General features: G+C 40.1%; 1 protein-coding gene across 5 annotated transcripts in view; it reads right to left on the bottom strand.

The window, feature by feature from the left end:
• The window catches only part of ZNF385D (zinc finger protein 385D), a 727,500-nt gene that overhangs the window by 263,223 nt on the left and 445,483 nt on the right, over positions 1-18,794 (bottom strand). Inside the window, exon 1 of one of the 5 annotated variants that reach the window (XM_019726025.3) lies at positions 17,068-17,403. The exons of 3 other annotated variants lie outside the window; for them this stretch is intronic. In XM_019726025.3, the coding sequence (XP_019581584.1) occupies positions 17,068-17,089 (22 nt within the window). In that variant the 5' untranslated portion in view covers positions 17,090-17,403. Of the gene's footprint in view, positions 1-16,244; positions 16,273-17,067; positions 17,404-18,794 lie in introns of those variants that run through there. One more of the 5 variants, XM_074312788.2, reaches the window with a different exon arrangement.

Here is an 18,794-nt window from a genome sequence, read left to right as displayed (position 1 = left end):
TCTTTTCCTATTGATTCTTACGAGCTTTTTATTAAAGAAATTAGCCATTTATCTGACATTGGTGTTTAAATACTGTTTTCCAATTTTGTCATTTGTTCTTTTTTTTACTTAGGTTTTCAATTATTTTTTCCTAACACAAGTTATTAATTTTATGCAGTTAGATTTATCATTTGTCCCCTTTATAGTTTTGGGTTTGTATCTTGATTACAAAGGCCTTTTCCATTGTAAGAGCATAAATTTATTCACACAAGCTTCCTTCTATAAATTTATGACTTCAGTTTTTATGTTTGAATATTTGTTCAATCCGTAATTTATTTCAGTGTGAGAAGTAGAATAGGAATCCACTTTATTTATTTGACTAAATGTTTATCCATTTGTATCCAAACCATTTATTTAATACTTCCTGTTTTCAACAATGAACTGAAATGTCACTTTTATCGTAGTCTAAAATTGCATATTAAGGTTTACTTCTAGATATTCTAATCTTTTTATTGCCTATCATTCAGGACCAAATTAATTATTATGGTTTTATAGTATAATTTAGGATAAGCCTCTCCTGTCAGAACACTCCTCCTTCACAATTTCCTGGAGTGTTTGCTTATGTTTCTTCTTTCAGATAAACTGTCATATAATTTTGTTAGTTCACAATTAAGTCTTATTAGTATTTTAAATGCAATTGCATTATATTTATAGGTTTATTTATGGAGAGCTGGCAATTTTGTGATATTAAATTGGGGGGGACTTCTTGAAAATACTGATTCCTGGGCTCTATCCCTGGAGATTCTGACTCAGTAAATTTTTAAAACATGCCAAGCTTTTGCTCAGGCAGGTTTTGGCAATACCATACATGGAAACTTAGAGAGGAGGTGTTTACTTCTTTTATAAAGAATTAGATGGTCTTCCTAAAGATCGTGCCTTTGCAGTGGACCTTCTTGAAGAATTTGTAAGGTTTTGTTTTTACATAAAATATTTAAAGGACAGAAAAGAAAAAGTGAAAAAAGAAAAACAATAAATGCTTAGATTTTTGGAGACCCAGAGGCAAAAACACATCACGTTATCAGGTAAGAAGGACAACATGAGGCAAAGTTTCAAAAGGGTTAAGAAACAGGGAGTGGTTCTTCAGAGCTTAAGATGAGATAAGAAGAGTTTTGTAAAAATAAAACTGTAAGGTGAAATAGGGACAGGACCTGGACTGCACTGACCACCTGGATAAGGAGTTTGAAGCTCTATATCAGACACAAAGGACCACCGAGGCATCTGAGTATGTATGTGTGTCAGGGGGTGGGTAGCATGTCTGTAACTATACCTTGGGTCAGCCAAGTGCTGGTTGAGTTGGAAGCATAAGAGTATGAAGTCAGGAGACTCATTAGGGATGATTATAGCAGTTCACACAAGAGATAAATGATGTGTATTGCTGACTGTGAGGAATGGAAGGAGAGAGACTTGATTGTGCTTTTGGGATTCAATGTTGGCTGTGTTGATTTATTGCTCCAATGAATTCAACCCTTTTATCCCCATAGCTATTATAGGATTAGAGAATTTTAGGGCTGGGGGGATCTTTGAATTAATACAGACCCTGAGAGAGACAGCGATCCACCCACATTTAAACCTAATGCACATAATAGAAGATTGAAGCCTTAAAAAGAGGAGTCAGAGAGGAGGGGTAGACAGTGTGTGAGCCTGGTTCAACTCCTGGCTCCCAAACTTTCTGTACAACCTTGGGGCAGTAACTTAATGACAGTTTCCTCATCTACAAAACTGAGAAGATTAATTTCATTTGTTATATTTGTTGTAAAGAAAGACTAAGCCAAGGAACATCCACCTTACATTCCAAGGAGGGCAAATGGTACTGGGAAGGTACCAAATGACCTGAATTGTAGGCAGCCCAGCTTCAGCACTCACTATTAACTCTTTATTTGGGTTAAATAATTATGCCTGTCATCTTCCTTTCTCTCACCTATAAATACAAAAATGTCAGATGTTAGATGAGATCCTAAGCCGCCATCCAGACATAAGATTCTTTTCATTGCGTATTATACAACACTTTTATGGTCATGAGGGTTGGGGGGAAATTTCAATGGCTCAATGAACAGAAAGGATGTAAATTAGAACACTAGACAGTGAATGCTACACAGCATTTCTAATTAGCATATCATAAAGTACAATGATTTACTGATTTCCTTCATCTAAATTGTGTTGCTTTGACAGCATTGGGGACTGTCAGGATGGTCCAAAGAGACAGCGGGTAACATGGGAGACTCTCTCTCCAACAGAAGAGAGAACTGATAACTCGTCACCCCTTCCTCCTCAGAGTCCCCACTATAGGGTAGGGCTCTTAGTACTATTTATACCGTAGCAGGAATTGCTGTGATCTTCCTTAAGACTCTTCGACTGCAAAGGCCAGGAAAGTGAGAACGTCCACTTTATATAAATGTTCCCTACTACCGATATTCCACAGAAGTAGCCCAAGATTAGTGTGCTGGACAGAAAATACCAAAGTGTGGTGTCATTTTGGCACACAAGATGTCCAATCAGATGGTTTGGGGTTTGAATCCTATGCCTGCCATTTTCAATTTATGTGATCTTGAGCAAGAAAATTAACTGTTAATAACATCTTTCCTCTTTTATGAAGTAGAGAGAATGACATTCAACTCATTAAAACAATACCATTCCTTTAGAGAATAAATGTGTTGATATTTGTAAAGAGCTCAAGAACTCAATAAATGGTGACCATCATCATGACTTAGGGATTTTGTTTCTTTAACAAATGTGGCATTTTTACTACAGAGACGTGGTATAAACATTCCAGGTTATTCCTAAACCGAATGTGTTATAAATAGAGATGCTGAAAAAGGAAAAATAGAATATGGAGTTAGAAATAGAAGGAAAAATACTGAAATGTCAAATTATGCAAATGTGCTTTTACCTTTTCACGTGCAATGGCTCCAAAGAAAATATAACTTCCAACCATATTTGGCATTAGCTCTAAATGATTTAGAGATCTTTCAAGTATCAACATTCAGGAGGGTATAATGTCACTTACAAGATGCATTCTTTCTGTTATATTTATCCCCATTCTTAATCATCGGGAATCTTTCAATTTTACAGCACCATTGCTTTTTTGAATATTGAAACTAATATCCATTCGGAAATTGCACAATGGAAGTGAAATGGAAACGTAGATTGGGGAGAAGAGAGCAAGGACGAAAAAGAGGGAAGCTGCTTCACTTTGTTCCACTTTGAAAACCTGAACTCTGAGAAGGATGCCAGGAAGTTTTCACATAGACAGTTACCAGATTGAAATCAGTTATTTTACTCTTTAATGACAGAAATACATGGAGAAATTACCACGAGAATTAAATATGCCTTGCCCCATAAATTCCACTTCTAAGAATTTACCCTATAGATGCATGTCCATGTGCCCAAAGAATTATGTATGAAAATGATTGTCATTGTTTTTATTAGTGAAAGATGGAAAAATAATTTGTCTTTTAAAGGGACCAGTAAAATAAATTTCAACCTGTTTCTTCATTAGAATAGTATGTAGCCATAGAATAAAAATAATGAGAAAAATCAATAGATGCTAAATAAAGCGATATGCAAAACAGGTAATATGCTTCTATTCCATGTAAAAATGAGGGGAGATTTATTCATATACCCTTCCAGAGAATTTTATTTTTTTCAAGTTGTATTGAGATATAATTGACTCATGATATTATGTAAGTTTTAAAATGTACAACATAATGATTTCATACATGTATATACTGAGAAATGATCACCATAGTAAGTTTAATTTATAACCACTACCTCACATAGTTTCATTATTTTTCCTTGTGAGAACTTGTAAGATCTACTCCCTTAGAAACTTTCAAATATACAATACAGAATTATTAACTATCGCCACCATGCTGTACATTATAGCCCCAGGACTTATCTATCTTATAACGGGAAGATAGTACCTCTTCACTACTTTCAACCATTTCCCCTACTTTTCTTCCTACCCCCACACCTGCCTTCCATAGAATTTAGTATCTCAAATGCAACAAACTGTACTAGGTTACAAGCAGGAGGTTTAGTTTTCACTATCTATCCATTTATAACATTTGATTTTTAAAACTGCATACGTATTATATTTTTGAAAACTAGAAAACATTCTATTGACGGTATTGAAAGATTTCATGGTCTCTCTCCGTTCCTGGTGTTTCAGGGACCAGAAAGTTCGGGTTATCTGAGAAGAAAAGACCACCCCCCATGTGGCACACTACCTGACGTGCCCAGGAAGCAGTGAGAAAGGCAATCTCTGGCTGCATTTGGAAGAGTGGGGTCCCCTATATCAGGCCCAAAGCCATGCGGAAAGGCCGCAGCTCATCCCCCAGCACACAGAAGCCAGTTCTGTTTGTGAGTAGCATCATTTGTAAGCCAGGATTTGGGAGAATTGCTGGGACTGGGACTGTATGTTTCCGGAACAAGATCGTGTATCTCCTGCCCTGTGCAGCCTCTCTGGAAGGGAACTGGGATCGTTCCCTGAGCTCAGCCTCAGGCCCCTCCACCAGGTGGCTGCTTGGCTGCAAGCCGAGAGTTTTGCTTGTGTGTTGGTTCACTTTTCAGTTTGTTGTCTACTTCAAAAGACTGCTGCTCTATCTGAATAGTGAGAAAATACTCCTGGGCTTTGGCTTTCAGAGGCCCGGATTTACTCAAGGTCACACAAAACAGCGTGGTGGGGGACCCTGCACTAGGGAGCCAAACCTCTTGGGTATGACGAAGCTCAGCTGCTTACCGTAGTCTTATCGCTTAAACTCTCTGTACCTCTGTTTCCTCATCTGTAAAACAGGCGTAGTGATCATTCCTCTGTCACAGGGCTGGTAGGAGAATTGGTTGAGCTGATATACTTAGAAGAATGGCTGGCAGGGACTAAGTACTTAATAAACTTTAGTTTTTTTTTAAGTAATTATAGCTCTGCCTTATGAGGTAGGGTGAGTTACATTAACTCAATTTACTGATTTGGAAGCTGAGGCTCAGGGCAATTCATCCAAATTCAGACCACTAGATGAAGACTTGGTTTTAATTTTCTGTTTGAGTATTGGTACTAGCCAGATGTATACATTAACTAATCACTTGGCCTCCATTTTCCTGTCTATGAAATGGAGACTTTGGCTCCATATGTTTAACGATGGCATAGGCTATGACAATAGTAATCAGAGATGGGATCAGAGCCAAAATCTCCCAATTTTGCCTCTAAAATGAACATCAGTGTAAAGTGGGATCGTGTTGGGCCCTTTCTGCAATTGCATTTTATGCTCGAGAAAAGCAAGAGTAGCTTCTGCTTTGTTGTTCATTTGTTTTCTTGTCTAAAATGCTAGTCGGCAGCAGTTCAGGCCTGGTAACCCCTACTGTGGAATAATTTGCTTCCAGTAGCAGCCCTACTTACTATTCATAACAGAAAAACAAAAGCGCACTTTGCTCCGCGTATAAAAGTCACATATTTGGCAGACTAAGTGCTCTGATAAGTGGATGGCATTTGACAGGAGGTGAGTGAATTGGCTTTCCTAGGAAAGGACTGGCAAAGACAGCCTCATTCACTCAACACCAGCCAATTGAGCATGAGGAAGGGGAACCTCAGGTCTCTCTTGGAAATTCATCAAAGACAGAGATGCCCACGGCTTGGCAATACACTCAACCAACATTTACAATTTCCAGTGTCCATGTGCCAGACTTTGTGCTAGGAAGTGTATGAGTTAAAAGTCTCTTTTTTTCTTCTCCATGGGCATTGTAGTGGAGGCTGCAGTGGAGGTGCTGCCTTGTTTGTTTGTGTGTGTGTTGTTTTAAGGGTATCGATTGTTAACACAATGATAGGTCAGGAGATGGAAGGCACAGTCATTAGCTGCAGAAGCCCTCATATGTTGTTACCGAGCTTGGAAAAACACTAATGGATAAACAAGGTCAACAGGAACACAAGGGGCCAGTTGAAAATGTCCCCAGGTGGCTCAGCCTTAGCTAGGCCTTTCTTACCCCAAACAGCAAACAAAAACCATTAGTATTGATATTCAGGGTAGGCAAACTGTGCACTGAACCAAGAATGACTTCACCCCAGCTTGCCCATCAGATCTCAGGGCAGAAAGTGATTTACAAGCTGCCCTCTCTGGATGGAGATGGTACAATAAAGATGATTCATGACCATTTATACACGATCTTAGAGGTATATTTTCTTTTCAGTCATGGAGAGGAATGCAGAGTCAGGTCTATGAATTCGTGGTAACATAGACCTGGTAACAGCCATTGCTAACGTGAGTGAGAATGAACATTATGACAGAGTGCTGAGTGCTTTGCCAATGCCATCTAATTAAATCCTTATAATTATTCTAGAAAGTTGCATTTATTATTCCTGTTTCCCTGATTGGGAAACTGAGGCTCAAAGAAATCAAGTTACTTGCGAAAGTTCTCTAAGAGGAAATTGGTCTTGAGAGTCGAAGCTAGAATTCAAACACGATCTACTGGAGTTAGGGTGACCAATTCACCCCCGTCTGCATGAGACTTCCTTCATTACAGCAGTGAATGTCCCACGTCCAGGGAACCTTGTTAGTCTCAGGCAAAATGGGATGGTTGATTACCGTAAGGGGAACTCTAACCATGGACCATTCAGTATCTTGTAGAATAGAAATAGAGCCATGTAGGTTAGAGACTTTGACGTGATTTCCTATCCCTGCAGAAGGCAGTACACAAAGTTCTAAAGCCTTCCCACTTAAAGTGTGGTCAGCAGACCAGCAGCACTGATGTCACCTGGGAGCTTGTTTGAAAGGTAGGATCCTGGGCTGCACCTCAGACCTACTGAATCAAGACATACAATTTAATATGATCCTTGAGTGATTTATACCAACACTAAATTTTGAGAAGCACGGTTCCAAAATCCTTTCCAGAACCATATCACTATGATCCTGAATCAGCTAGTGTAGCATGAATCTCTTTTGGGTGCTAGCTCTATAAAGGGTCCCGAGTAGAGAGGAAGGGGACCATCTATAGACTTCCACTCTGGAAACCAAGGGGTCAGCACCGGGCACTTTGTAAGCAGGCCCAGACTTCATGCCATGGACTGATTTCCATAAGCGGAGACAGTGCACTGGGGAGGAAAGAACACAGGCTTTAAATTCAGATTGACCTGGGTGGAAATCAAGTGGAGTCCTGATCCAGATGCCTGGGTGACCCGGGGCAAGCTGGGAACTCCTAGGACACAAGATGCAGTCTATAAAGTGGTGAAATGACCCATCTCCGTGGTTCTCAATTCTGGCCATCCTTCAGCATCTACTGAAGGGTCTTCAAAGAAAATGCAGACGCCTGGGCTCCACTCCCAGAGAAGCAGATTTAATTGGACTGTGATGGGGGCCTTGACAATAACATCATTTCAAAGTCCCCCAGGGGATTCGTTTGTGCAGCCAGGAGTTAGAGCCAATGATCTTCCTCTTAAGGATGGTGGTGAAGTGCCAAGGAAATAACTCACACCAGCACCTGGCACCAAGCAGGCGTTCAGGCTCTTTTAAATCCCCTTTCTGTCAGCGGTGGTCACATCACCTATCTGTATCAGGGCTGCTCTCCACCAATAGGAGGTGAGGAATCCTCTAAGGAAATCAAGAGACTCATAAAGCCTATGCCTTGGGCTGGTCACTCCAATTTTCTTACTTAATAAGTATGTTACAGTTAGGAAATATCAAGCAACAGTGCCAAAAAAAAAAGAAGTAATTTACCAGAAGGTTAGTGTTTATGATCTTACATGACATCTTTTTCAAAAGGAAACAATAAATAAACAAACAAAGAAGCAAACAAACTGCTTTCAATGTACCTTTTAACAGCTAAAACTGCCTTCAGATATGTCTCTTGGGAATCCCCACCTCTCTCTAAGTTATACCCTCCCATGCCTCAGGGCAGCTACTTCAAACCCCTAGTGGTAATCATTGCCTTCCATAGTGTACACAGCCAGGGGGCACCGCTCCCAGCAGCTACCATGGCAAAGCCTCAAAACAACAGCACCTTCAGTTAGGAACTGTCCCAGGGCTTTACCAGCAGGCTTTAGAGGGATGTTAACGATTCCATACGGAAAGGGCAGAATGTTTTGCTTTATTTATTTATTTATTTATTTATTTATTTATTTATTTATTTATTTATATACTGTTTTTAATAGGAGGGCTGGTCAGCAAAAGAAATCAGTGTTTAGAATTCCCGCAACACAAAGAAGGATAGATAAAAAATCAATACCAAATCTGCTTTCCTTCCAAACAACTATTAATAAACTCTCCCAGCTTTCAAGGTGTCTATCCCCATTAGAGTCCTGGAGAGGAAGGAAAATGAGGCAGGGTATTTTTAGGAAGGGTTTTCTGCCCAGCTCACTTTCTCTCCACTGCCTCTGCTTCTGCAATTTCCCTTTGTTATGGAATAATGACAAATAACAGATTAGAAGTAGCCTCAAAGGTACATCTAACCCATAATACAAGGGGCTATTTGAGAAAGTAACCAAATGCTCCTTTCCTCAGTGCACTAGAAATCTCTGCTGGAATGCTAAGCTGCATAGCTGAATATATTTCCAAATTGTTATTTTTCTTTCAAACTCCGCTGTTTTCCCAATTCGCTTGGTTTTTTACATCCTTATAACAAGCCCCTTTTATATGGCACTTTGCAGATTACGAAGCTCACATTCAACATCTCATTGAACCTTGCTGTTAGACAGACTTTTTAACCCATTGTTAAAGGGAAAAGTTGACACAGAGAAGAGATTCACTAACGTGTTCGATGACACATTACCAGAAAGTGACAAAGTAGGTACTTGAACTGGGAGGCATCGCTGAAAGCTCTTCAGCTATACTCCTTTCCCTCTCACTTTTATCTCCCTCAAGTGAAACCCTCACTGATAAACTGAGACTTTTTTGCAGAGACCCTGTCGCATTTAAAGTGCTACTTAAATCAGGTATAAGAGCTCTGTCCAGGTGCTTGACCAGTTTGCCCTGAGATCTGTTTCTTGACCTTTCCCTGGACTGCCCAGGTGCTGATACCTACAAGACGCATTGCCCAGGTTGCCTCGTGAGTTGGCCTCTGTCTCGGTTCCACCAATGACAGGCAGAGGCAGTGCATGGGAAGATGAGCAAAAGGGAGAGCCCAGGGTATTCCTCTGTCTCTGTCTGCTCTTAAGGCTAAATCTTTCCATTCTTCAATGTCTTTGGCTTGCCATGATTCCATCTCCTGCCAGAAGGCCCCAGGCCCTGGCCTCCAGGATGCCATCTCCTCTTTCCATTTCACAGCTACCAGTTTCTTGTTATTGCTAATTTCTGGGTTGCCTTATCATCCCTCATGAGGCTTCCCAGCTCTTCTATCACCCATATAACAAATTATCTGCATTAAAGTCCTTCTCTGGGAATTAGTTGGCATGGTTCCTGTTTTCTGGTTGTCCCAACAGAAATAATCTTTTTTTTTTTTTGAATTTTTAGACATTGGTATATTGTGTTGGATAGAGTGGGAAAAGCAAGAAAGAATCAAATTTTACTGACAGCTTAACATGCACTTCCTGGGGCTTGACACTTTTATATGCCTTGTATATTTCAGTCCTCAAAATAGAACTGTGGGAAACATATTATCATTATTCTCCTTGCCCCCCACCCCCAAAAAAATCTGGATATCAAAAAAGTGTGGTGGCCTTCCCAAAGACACAAAGCCAGTAAGTGGAACAGCTAAGGCTGTAACATAGGCCATTTTTTCCCTCTTTATCAGTCATGCAATAAAGACTAGGCCAGGACTCCATCTTGAACAAATCCTAGAGATGGTGTCATTGTAAATATCATTTTATACCACAAATGACTTTTTTTCTTTTTTTAAACAAGCATTGAGTTAAATAGTGAGATAGGCGTAATATATAATATATAATTAAACAAGCCTTAATACATGACACTGTCTTGGAAAAGCAAGCAGTAGAGAAAACCTGGGTCCTGCCTGAGGCCGATTCATGCCTTCTAATTAGTATTTTTTTCCTGATTATTATTAACTATTTGATGTAAAAAGATAAGGCAGAATAAATAAAAGTATGAATTATGTTCAGGTCTCTGTTATTAATTGGATTCCACAAAGTTGAAACACAAATACAGCTTAGATCCCAATCATGTGTATTAATTTCTTTAGCTATCAGCTGGGATACTTGTTTCTAGCATTATTATTACAGACAATCTTCCATTTATAAAATATCCCCTGGGCTCTGCTGTAAAGAATAAAGAGCACTGAAGTAAGCCTCAGAAGTACTGAATTAGAATCTTGGCCTTAACATTTACTAGCTGTGTGACCTTGAAAAAGTTGTTTCAGTCATCTGAGGCTCAGATTCCTCATCTAAAAATAGGAATATTTATATTTTCTTTACCTCCTGCAATGGGTCATTTTGAGGATTAAAAAAAAGCATAATGTTGATGCATTTGAAAAACACAAATTGCTAAAAAAGTGTAAGGGATCATGTTAATTAAAGTACGTTTACATTCATTGTTGTGTTTTGGTCCTCAGAGCACTCTGCCACAAGTACTTGCCCTCATCAGCAAAAGCCATGAATATGAAAAAGGTTAAGCATGAAGAACAATTTTACAAAAGCCTTGTAAACAGTGTCAAAATTATCACCATGTTCTTCAGACTTAACAAACAGCAGTCTTGGTGACCGTCCTGGGCATTTTCTGTGACTTGTACAGAGAGGGTTTTCCTACCTGTCCCAGCCTCATGACAATACCAACAACTGGGGCAAATCCACTGAACCAAGTGAAGCTAAGAACTGAAGTGGTAATCAGGTAATTGATACAAAATGTAATTCTACCATCTTCTGTGATGATTTTAGGTCTTCTTCAGACTTTTTGGTACCTTGGTGTTAATATTCTAATAGATCTGTGTCTCTTTTTATATTGTAGAATCCTATGAGAAAGAAGTAAATGGAAGCAGAAAAAAGATTGTGACATTCCTTACATTTCTTGTGAGATCTAATTTTAAAGGTCTAGTCCTTACCTTTACAGATTAAAATTAAAAACAAACAAACAAACAAACAAAACAGCTAATGTTTCAGGAGCAGGAATGTTTCTCTTTTAAACAACATAAACACGCTTTCACAGGGAACATCAGCCTTAAAGGATCTGCTGAGGAAGTGGATTCCCTTGACCTCTAATCTCCAATACCCCTTCAATCTTGCACATTCAACACCTATTTTTAAGGGTCTATGTGCCTAGCACTGAGCTGACTAGGGAGCTAGGATACAGATTAAATAATAGTTATCCATTGAAGAACTCAGACCACCAAACCCCACCTAACCCCACAGCCCCCATCTCCCACCAGGCACAAAGGTGTTTTGGGGCAGACAGCATTTTCTCAGAGCACCAATCCTGACACTGCTGTTGATTTCCCTTCTGACCTTGGCCAGGTTACTTTGCTCTTTCCTCCTTACTTACAGAAATGTGATATTGCAAGTGGGCGAAAAAAGAGAAAACTGAAATGTTGATAAGGAGAAGGGGTTCAATGCATTCCACCCAGTGCTCTGAGGAAGGTTCATATGCATTTCAGGTTTTGGAATCAAGAGGGTTTCATGGTAATAGCTCCAATTTTAAAGGCTGTGCAAACCTGGAGTTCACAATGAAGGCCGACTTCCAGCTGCTTCATAACGATTTTAACGCTGCGACAGAGCAAAGCGTATTCCTATTTTCAACCCTAGCAATTTGGTTCAAGCATGATCTCAACCACTTTAAGCTTTGATATTTCTAGCCACCTCTTATGCTGTATTTCCTCTTAATGCCACCAATCATGTGTGAAATTCTGTTGCAAAACTAATCTTTGTGGGAAATGATATGTAATGGCCTCTTTAAAAAGACAGAGGGAGAGGGAGGGCAGCGACTATGACCTTTGTTGTTTTTTGACATGTTTTTCATAGTGTAAAACAAATGGAAACATCTCTTTCTCAAGGTCAAAGTCGAAATAGGTTTCTGCTTATATAAACACCGCTCTTTTTTAAGCTGGAAAAACCTTGAAAATTATTCTTATGACTTGATTTTAAAAACCTCTCATGTATGTAATGGTTGTCAAACTTGATAGCTAGCTGCACTCAAAAATAGTTTAATTTCCTTATTAAGTCAGTACTTAATGTTTTACCTTTAAATCATGTGAATAGATTTAGGAATACACAAAAGATGTGAATGAGGAATAATGTTTGAGTATTTATATGAGGCACTATTCAACAATCCAGTGTTAAACACACACACACACACACACACACACACACACACACACACACACACATTAGCCAACACATCTCCTCTTATCAAGGGAGGATTCAGTCAAAAGCAGCTGTGACCAAATCTTCTGGAAAGGAAGTCAGAAACCACTAATTTAAATTTCTCATTTGTTTTTTTTTTTCTTTTTTTTTTTGAACAATTATGCCACCTACAAAAGGGTAACTTTGCAAGTCATCATTATCTCATGAATTTTGGAACTTATCCCTTAAATAAACCCATCTCATTTCCATATAATTACAGCAACTAAGAAGATCTATTAAAAAAAAAAACCATACACACAGAGGAAAATTTTTAGCTCAAAATTTAAGGATGTAATAAGGAATTCATGTTACGGGCATATTGATCAAATTTGGGATTTTATTCTTTAAAATAAGAATTTCATATGAATTTAAAGGAGAACAATATTGAGGGAGAAATGTTTATCAGTTTTGAAGTTCTCTTAGATTTCATGTTCCTACATATTATACTTCCCGACAGTATTCACTAGTCATATTCTCCCTGTTCTATGGTAGTAATGTATTGCATGTCATTTAGATTCATTTGTAATAAAACATAACGATAATGACTTCAAACTTTTAAAGGGGGGGGGGGTCTGCACTAACAAGGTCCTTCCTGAATTATTCTCTCCCCCTGTCAGTCTCAGGAAGACAGAAACACCTCCAGAGTGTTTAGAAGACTGTTGTGGACCTAATTCCCCATTAACAGATCATTCAGTACAAACTAATTAGGACAAGTTAAATGTTTCCACTGAAAACACCAAAAAAAAAGAGGAATGTTTTTCATTGCTGCCTGCTGCTTTCTGCTCATTTCCTTGCTCATAACCTTGCCACTTAACTGTTTTCCGAACATACTGCTTTAGAGGTGAACCTTGGTCCAGCCACCAAGAAAAGTATAAATGCTGGAGGGAAAAAAAAAAAAAAAAAAGTGTAAATCCCAGGGGAAGAACAAAAGTCTTTCTTATGACAATGTACAAACGTGACTATTATAGACAGGGGAGTACGTTTTTGGTGCAGAATTTTCCTAGATGTTTTCCTAGTTATTGTATTGAAAGCTTCCTCAATTAACTATTTCTTGCTTTGATAGGCACATCACTAAGTATTTTGCCTATTTTCTTAAGCAGTTTTAGACAGCTGATCCACAATTAACACCAAGCTGAACTCAAATGGCTCATTCCTGCTCTCTAAATTTTACTCTCCCTTCCCCCCAGGTTTAATTACTATGCCATTAATAGTAGCATTTGGAGTGAGCTCTAATATTTGTCGCTCAGTTCTGTTCATTTGTTTAAGGTGTATCATTTCTTTTATCACTTCTCTCTTCATGTGGTTGATATGGGGCCTAATAATGTCCTGATTTTCGGTCACATAGAATTTCCCCAGTGCAGTCAGCGGCCCATTTTCTCTCCTGATGGCAAAGGGTTACAACATGGCACCTCTCTGGCCAACCATGGACAGTTTGTGAGGTTGACATGACCACTGGCAACGACTCACCACTCCAGCAGTGGAGAAATGTGTTGGGCCAGATGGAAAGGGGGAGATGATTCAGACATACGGTGCTTAGACCTGGAGACAGTACACAGTTACAACCTTCTGCCAGGCTCTGAGAAATAGCTGGGATGCACTCAAGCAAAGAACCTGCCCTTCATACCAGCACACTCCTCTTAACCAAACTGTAACCCAGCGGCTCCGGTCTGTTGTGCTGACAACCACCCAAGGCCTCTCTTCCTTAATCTGGGGAGAAGTCTCCCAACTGCCTGGCTTTTATTTCTGGATAAATTTTTAATGGCTATTCATCCTTGGCACATGTAATTTTTAACTATGTAAAATATTTATGAGGGTGGAGAGGGTAACTTCATAAGCATTTATTACTTTCCCTTGCATTTACAGTAAATCCTAGTCAGGTTGCTGACTGGGATTTTCCTTACTTCTTTCTCCCATGTGAACCTTATTTTTAAATCTAAGTAATGAATGCAAGATCAATAGAATAAGTAACAAAAGTATCCAGGGTGACTGAACAGCAAACTCTTAAATCACGGCGCAGTAAGTGCAAATGTTAACAATTATTGAAAACACTGCACTAAAATTTCAATAGGAGATAAGAGTCAGGCTTAAGCCATTAAAAAGGTTCCATTAGTCATGTAAATCTGAGACCGCACACTCAAAACATGAGCTAGTCTTAAGAACTGGTAATATTACTATATTCTACCAAGTTGCATATACACAACTGACTCCAACTGAGCAAGGACGAGATCCAACTGTCCAGTCCCTAAGAGTAAGGAGGTACACAGAGAGGCAGACAGGCTGAGCTAGCCAGTTCAGGCAATGATTCTTCAGCTACATTTGAAGGCAGGGGTACAACACTGCCAAATTAGATTATTCAGAAGGGAAGTAAATATCCTGCTTGCATATCAGTTTACCCATGTTACCATCATGCTCTTCATCACTCCCGGCTCAGGACACAAATAAAAGAATTCTGACACCTCTACCCCAGGTCCACAAATCACCGGAAAAGCCCAAGAATGCAGTCCTGCTTTCCCTTTGTTCCTGTTCTCCCTGACTTGATAAATCATTTGCAGTTCAAAAATGAAGAGAAAGTAATGGACAACCAAAACGCAAAGTAAAAGCATTGTTTTGAAAAATTATCTGAAATGGCTAAAATTTGGGATACACACATATAAATATATGCACATAAATACACACACACACACACACACACACACACACACACACACACTAATCTAGTCTTAGGGATTTGCCTACATTAGAGTGCTACTGAATCTCAACATGCGTGGGTTGGATTGCTTCTTGCCCTCATTCTTTGCCACGCATTTTATTAGAGACAGGTGGGCTCTCAGCGTTCTTCATGCCTAACAGCTTGAGCAAGGGGCTGCATAGCATAACCTGAAAGAAATGGCATTCCTGAATACACACGATTTCCTCCTGGAATAGAAAAACATATCTCACGCTGGAACGATGGTAAGACTGAACCATGCTCGTGACACAGAGGGCAACTTTAGCCTTGCCTTTAAAAGAGTATAGTTTCATCTGAACTAGGACATCACATTTCAATTTGTACTATTAAAAACATGCATTGCACAGTGAAACCAACTGCCCTGTGAATCACCCTGCTTTACAAGACGGCCGGACTAACGTGCAGTTAGTAACATGAGCTAACCCAGTGAACATTTCTCCAATGGCCACATGATAATCCAGTACAGCACTATCTGACTAGTACTTTCAGACTATTCTCCTACTCCGGTTAACACTACTTCTTCACCACAATCACATAAGAAATTGTTGCAAGACGCTGAAAACTTAAAGTAAAATTATAATCTACTTTCCATTCCTCAAATATCATTACAGATACCAAAACTGTATTTTGTCCAAAAGGCCTATGAGCTTTACAAGCTTTTCCATTTAACAAAAATATATTCACAATAAATGATAAACACTTGCTACTTAATTGCCAATAAACAAGGTTTTCACGTCCATTGATACCCCCCGGGGAAAGAGGCGTTGTTTTACGCCTGGGTTCTGCTTATATTTGGCTCTGAAATGAGGATTGTTTCTTCCAAACCAATTTTAGTCATTTTAAGACTTCTTTCCTAATATGACACAAACTGTAGGGAAATCAAAACTACTGTCAAGACAGCCAAAGGCGTTCAGCTTTTGCAACTTGTGTTCCTTTCATACTTTTGCAAGTGTTTCAAAGGCGCAAGAAAACAAAACAAAGCAAATAGTACACAAAAATAAATACCCAAGAAACTAATATTGCCTCAACGTGCTTATTTAAATATCTTTTTAATCTGAAAAATGACTCTCGATTTCATGTTTCAAGCCAATCAAGAAATCACCCGGAACGTTTTCCTCTTGGCATCAATCCTTCCTTAGCCCCTCTCCAGTTACTCTCACAAATCTATTAGTATCAGATAGATGCCCTTAGATGATGCTGCGGGATGAAACTTACAGAAGGAAAGCATAACTTCAAGGAGGAGGAAAGGCTATTCAGTCCTAATCCTGGGCTTCTTATTCAGTGAAGGGATTTTGCCTTCTCTCCTAGCAGTTAAGTTGCAGCGTTACAGTGCAAATGTACCGCTCCCCGCCCGCTTAAAACGCTCCACTGATAGCCCAGATCTCAGCCTCAACATGTTTTCTGGAAATGCAGGCAGCTCAGCTGAAAACCTAAGGGAGCCTTCCACCGTGGCACACAACTATGTTGCACAAATATTTAATAGCTCCGAGACCTCTAAAGATTTAAAATAATATGCATTTTGGGCTAGGCTGCTCTAGTTAGACGGAAAACTGGGATGGTACGGAGGAGTGTTCTCAGCTGCTCAATCACTGCACGCCGAAGAATGTTTTCCCTTTCTGCCTCAGAATTAAGGAAATGCCAAGATGCTTAATGAAACGCTGATATTGACTAAGCTTTCATAGCATCAGTGGTATAAGAACTTTGTTTTGCATTCCATTAAGTTAGCCCATGACTTCCCACGCCGCACCATTTCTCCTTCTTCACTTACCGGTAGCTAAAAAAAGCCAACTTCATGCAGACAAATCAAGGCAAAGTTTATCCACCCACACCCCTGTCTCTTTTCTTTTCCAACTTAAACTCGTCCAGGACTAATAAACAGCCCCAATTGTAGCACAAAGGAAGCTTTGAAGGCTGCACCCGCTTGGTCCTCCAGTTGCCAACTGGAGGTAGGTTTAATGTAATAGATTCTCGCGGTTTAAAGGTTTTTTAACAGGCTTGTCTGCACCCCCAGAATTACATCATCAGAGTTAACACTCACCAAAATACATTATGTTTCTCATTAATCAGACAGCTGGAACCCCACCGCGGCGTCTTCAGCATCAGCTAGCACCCAAGGCTGACACGCAGAGCAGAACCCTTTCATGCTACACTCGGCTGAGACGTCCCCGGCGTGGAGAGCAGCGAGCGCCAAGCGTGCGTCCTCCGCGGGATGAGCGCCTTGCAGGCTGCCTTGCCCGGGTTACGATCCCCGGCAGCTGGAGCGTGCGCTCGGGCTGCCTGCTGCACTGCCCATCCTTGCTGTAATCCGACTCCTCCTTGCGATGTCCTTGCCGCGCCTGTGACATCAGGACTGAGAGTACCACAAACAGACCCCCCTCCACCCCACCCCACCCAACCCCCGGTTAGCAGCGGCTCCATGAGGTGCTCCGATTGCCTGCTTGGACCAACCATGGCTCTCGGGAAGCTTTGACGAGCCCAGAAACCGGGAGGGGGCGGAGTGAGGGGCGCAGGAGGTTCTCTTAAAGAGAGAAGGGTCTCTGGATCCATAGAGGAGCACACGGGGTATGCAGCGTGCGGATGGGGACGTGGTTAAGGCGAGGTCTGCCATTAACGTGTAATTAGACACACTTTTATCCCGCCCCTCCCGTAAATGTCATCATCCTCGCCAAAATTTAGCGTCCCCTACCAAGTTAAAAAGGTAGTGGGAAGAGGAATGGTGCCTTGTGTGCCTGCGTTCTCTCTGCTGTGGGCTTGAGGGTTTCTTGCTGTTGGTGATGTTTATACCCAAGAGGAATAAAAGCCTCAAGGGACCATTGCTAGGGTAATAGAGGTTTTTTCCACTTAGAAGTGATCAGATCATAGAAAGTTGCCGAAGAGTTATTTTCATTTCTTATTTTCTGAGCTACTAGGTTGATGGAGAAATGTGAAGAAATATAACTGGTAATAAAAGTCTCCTCTCAGTTTCACAGGATCACATTTGCTGCCTCCCTTAGTAGGTAGTACTGAGGCTGAAATGATCTTTGACCCCTAAAGGGGAGAGACATTTAGCCTAAAAAGCAACCAAGATTGTGTCATAATTGCACTCCGGTCACCACACACACACACACACACACACACACACACACACACACACCCATTACATTTGTGATCAACAGTCGAGAAAGGCAAAGCTTAGCAAAGCCTCTGGCTCCTCCAATGGTCTAATGAATTGCCGTTCTTATCCTACATAGAAAAAGGCTGTTAGAAAGAAATCCCTGAAAGCTGTGCTGATTAATACTTAAATGCTCAGCAGGGAAAATAAACCCACAGAGCAAGTTCAGTTTCCTAAGGACTCCTCACTTTGCAACCCAACTTACCTACTGGGCTATTTAAACTTAAAGAACTCTACAACATGTTATGAATTTAAGAACTGAAGATAAAGAAGTGTAGCCTATGAAAGGAAGCAATTGATATAGTTTTAATATGGGTGTTCATAAGCCATGTTAGCAGATATTTCTATATTTTGATATTAAAATATTTAAAGGTCTTTTTTGCACAGTACTGTATCTGTTGATGGATTTAATGCATATTAGAAGTAAGGGGCTGAAGCTCCTAATAACAGCTTTCTGTGCCATCTTGCAAAACAGCTTAACCCCCTATTTCCTCTGGGTGAAAGGAACACTCTCACCAATATCCTCTCTCACAATGAATGATACAGAATTTGGTGAATGTGATAGGTAATCATATATAAATCAGAAACATTGCAGTGAGTTTCAGGATGAATCT

This window comes from Rhinolophus sinicus, chromosome 5 (genome assembly GCF_057876585.1).
Source record: "Rhinolophus sinicus isolate RSI-liver-muscle chromosome 5, RSI-T2T, whole genome shotgun sequence".
NCBI classification, from domain to species: domain Eukaryota; kingdom Metazoa; phylum Chordata; class Mammalia; order Chiroptera; family Rhinolophidae; genus Rhinolophus; species Rhinolophus sinicus.
This window is presented reverse-complemented; position numbering and strand designations above follow the sequence as displayed.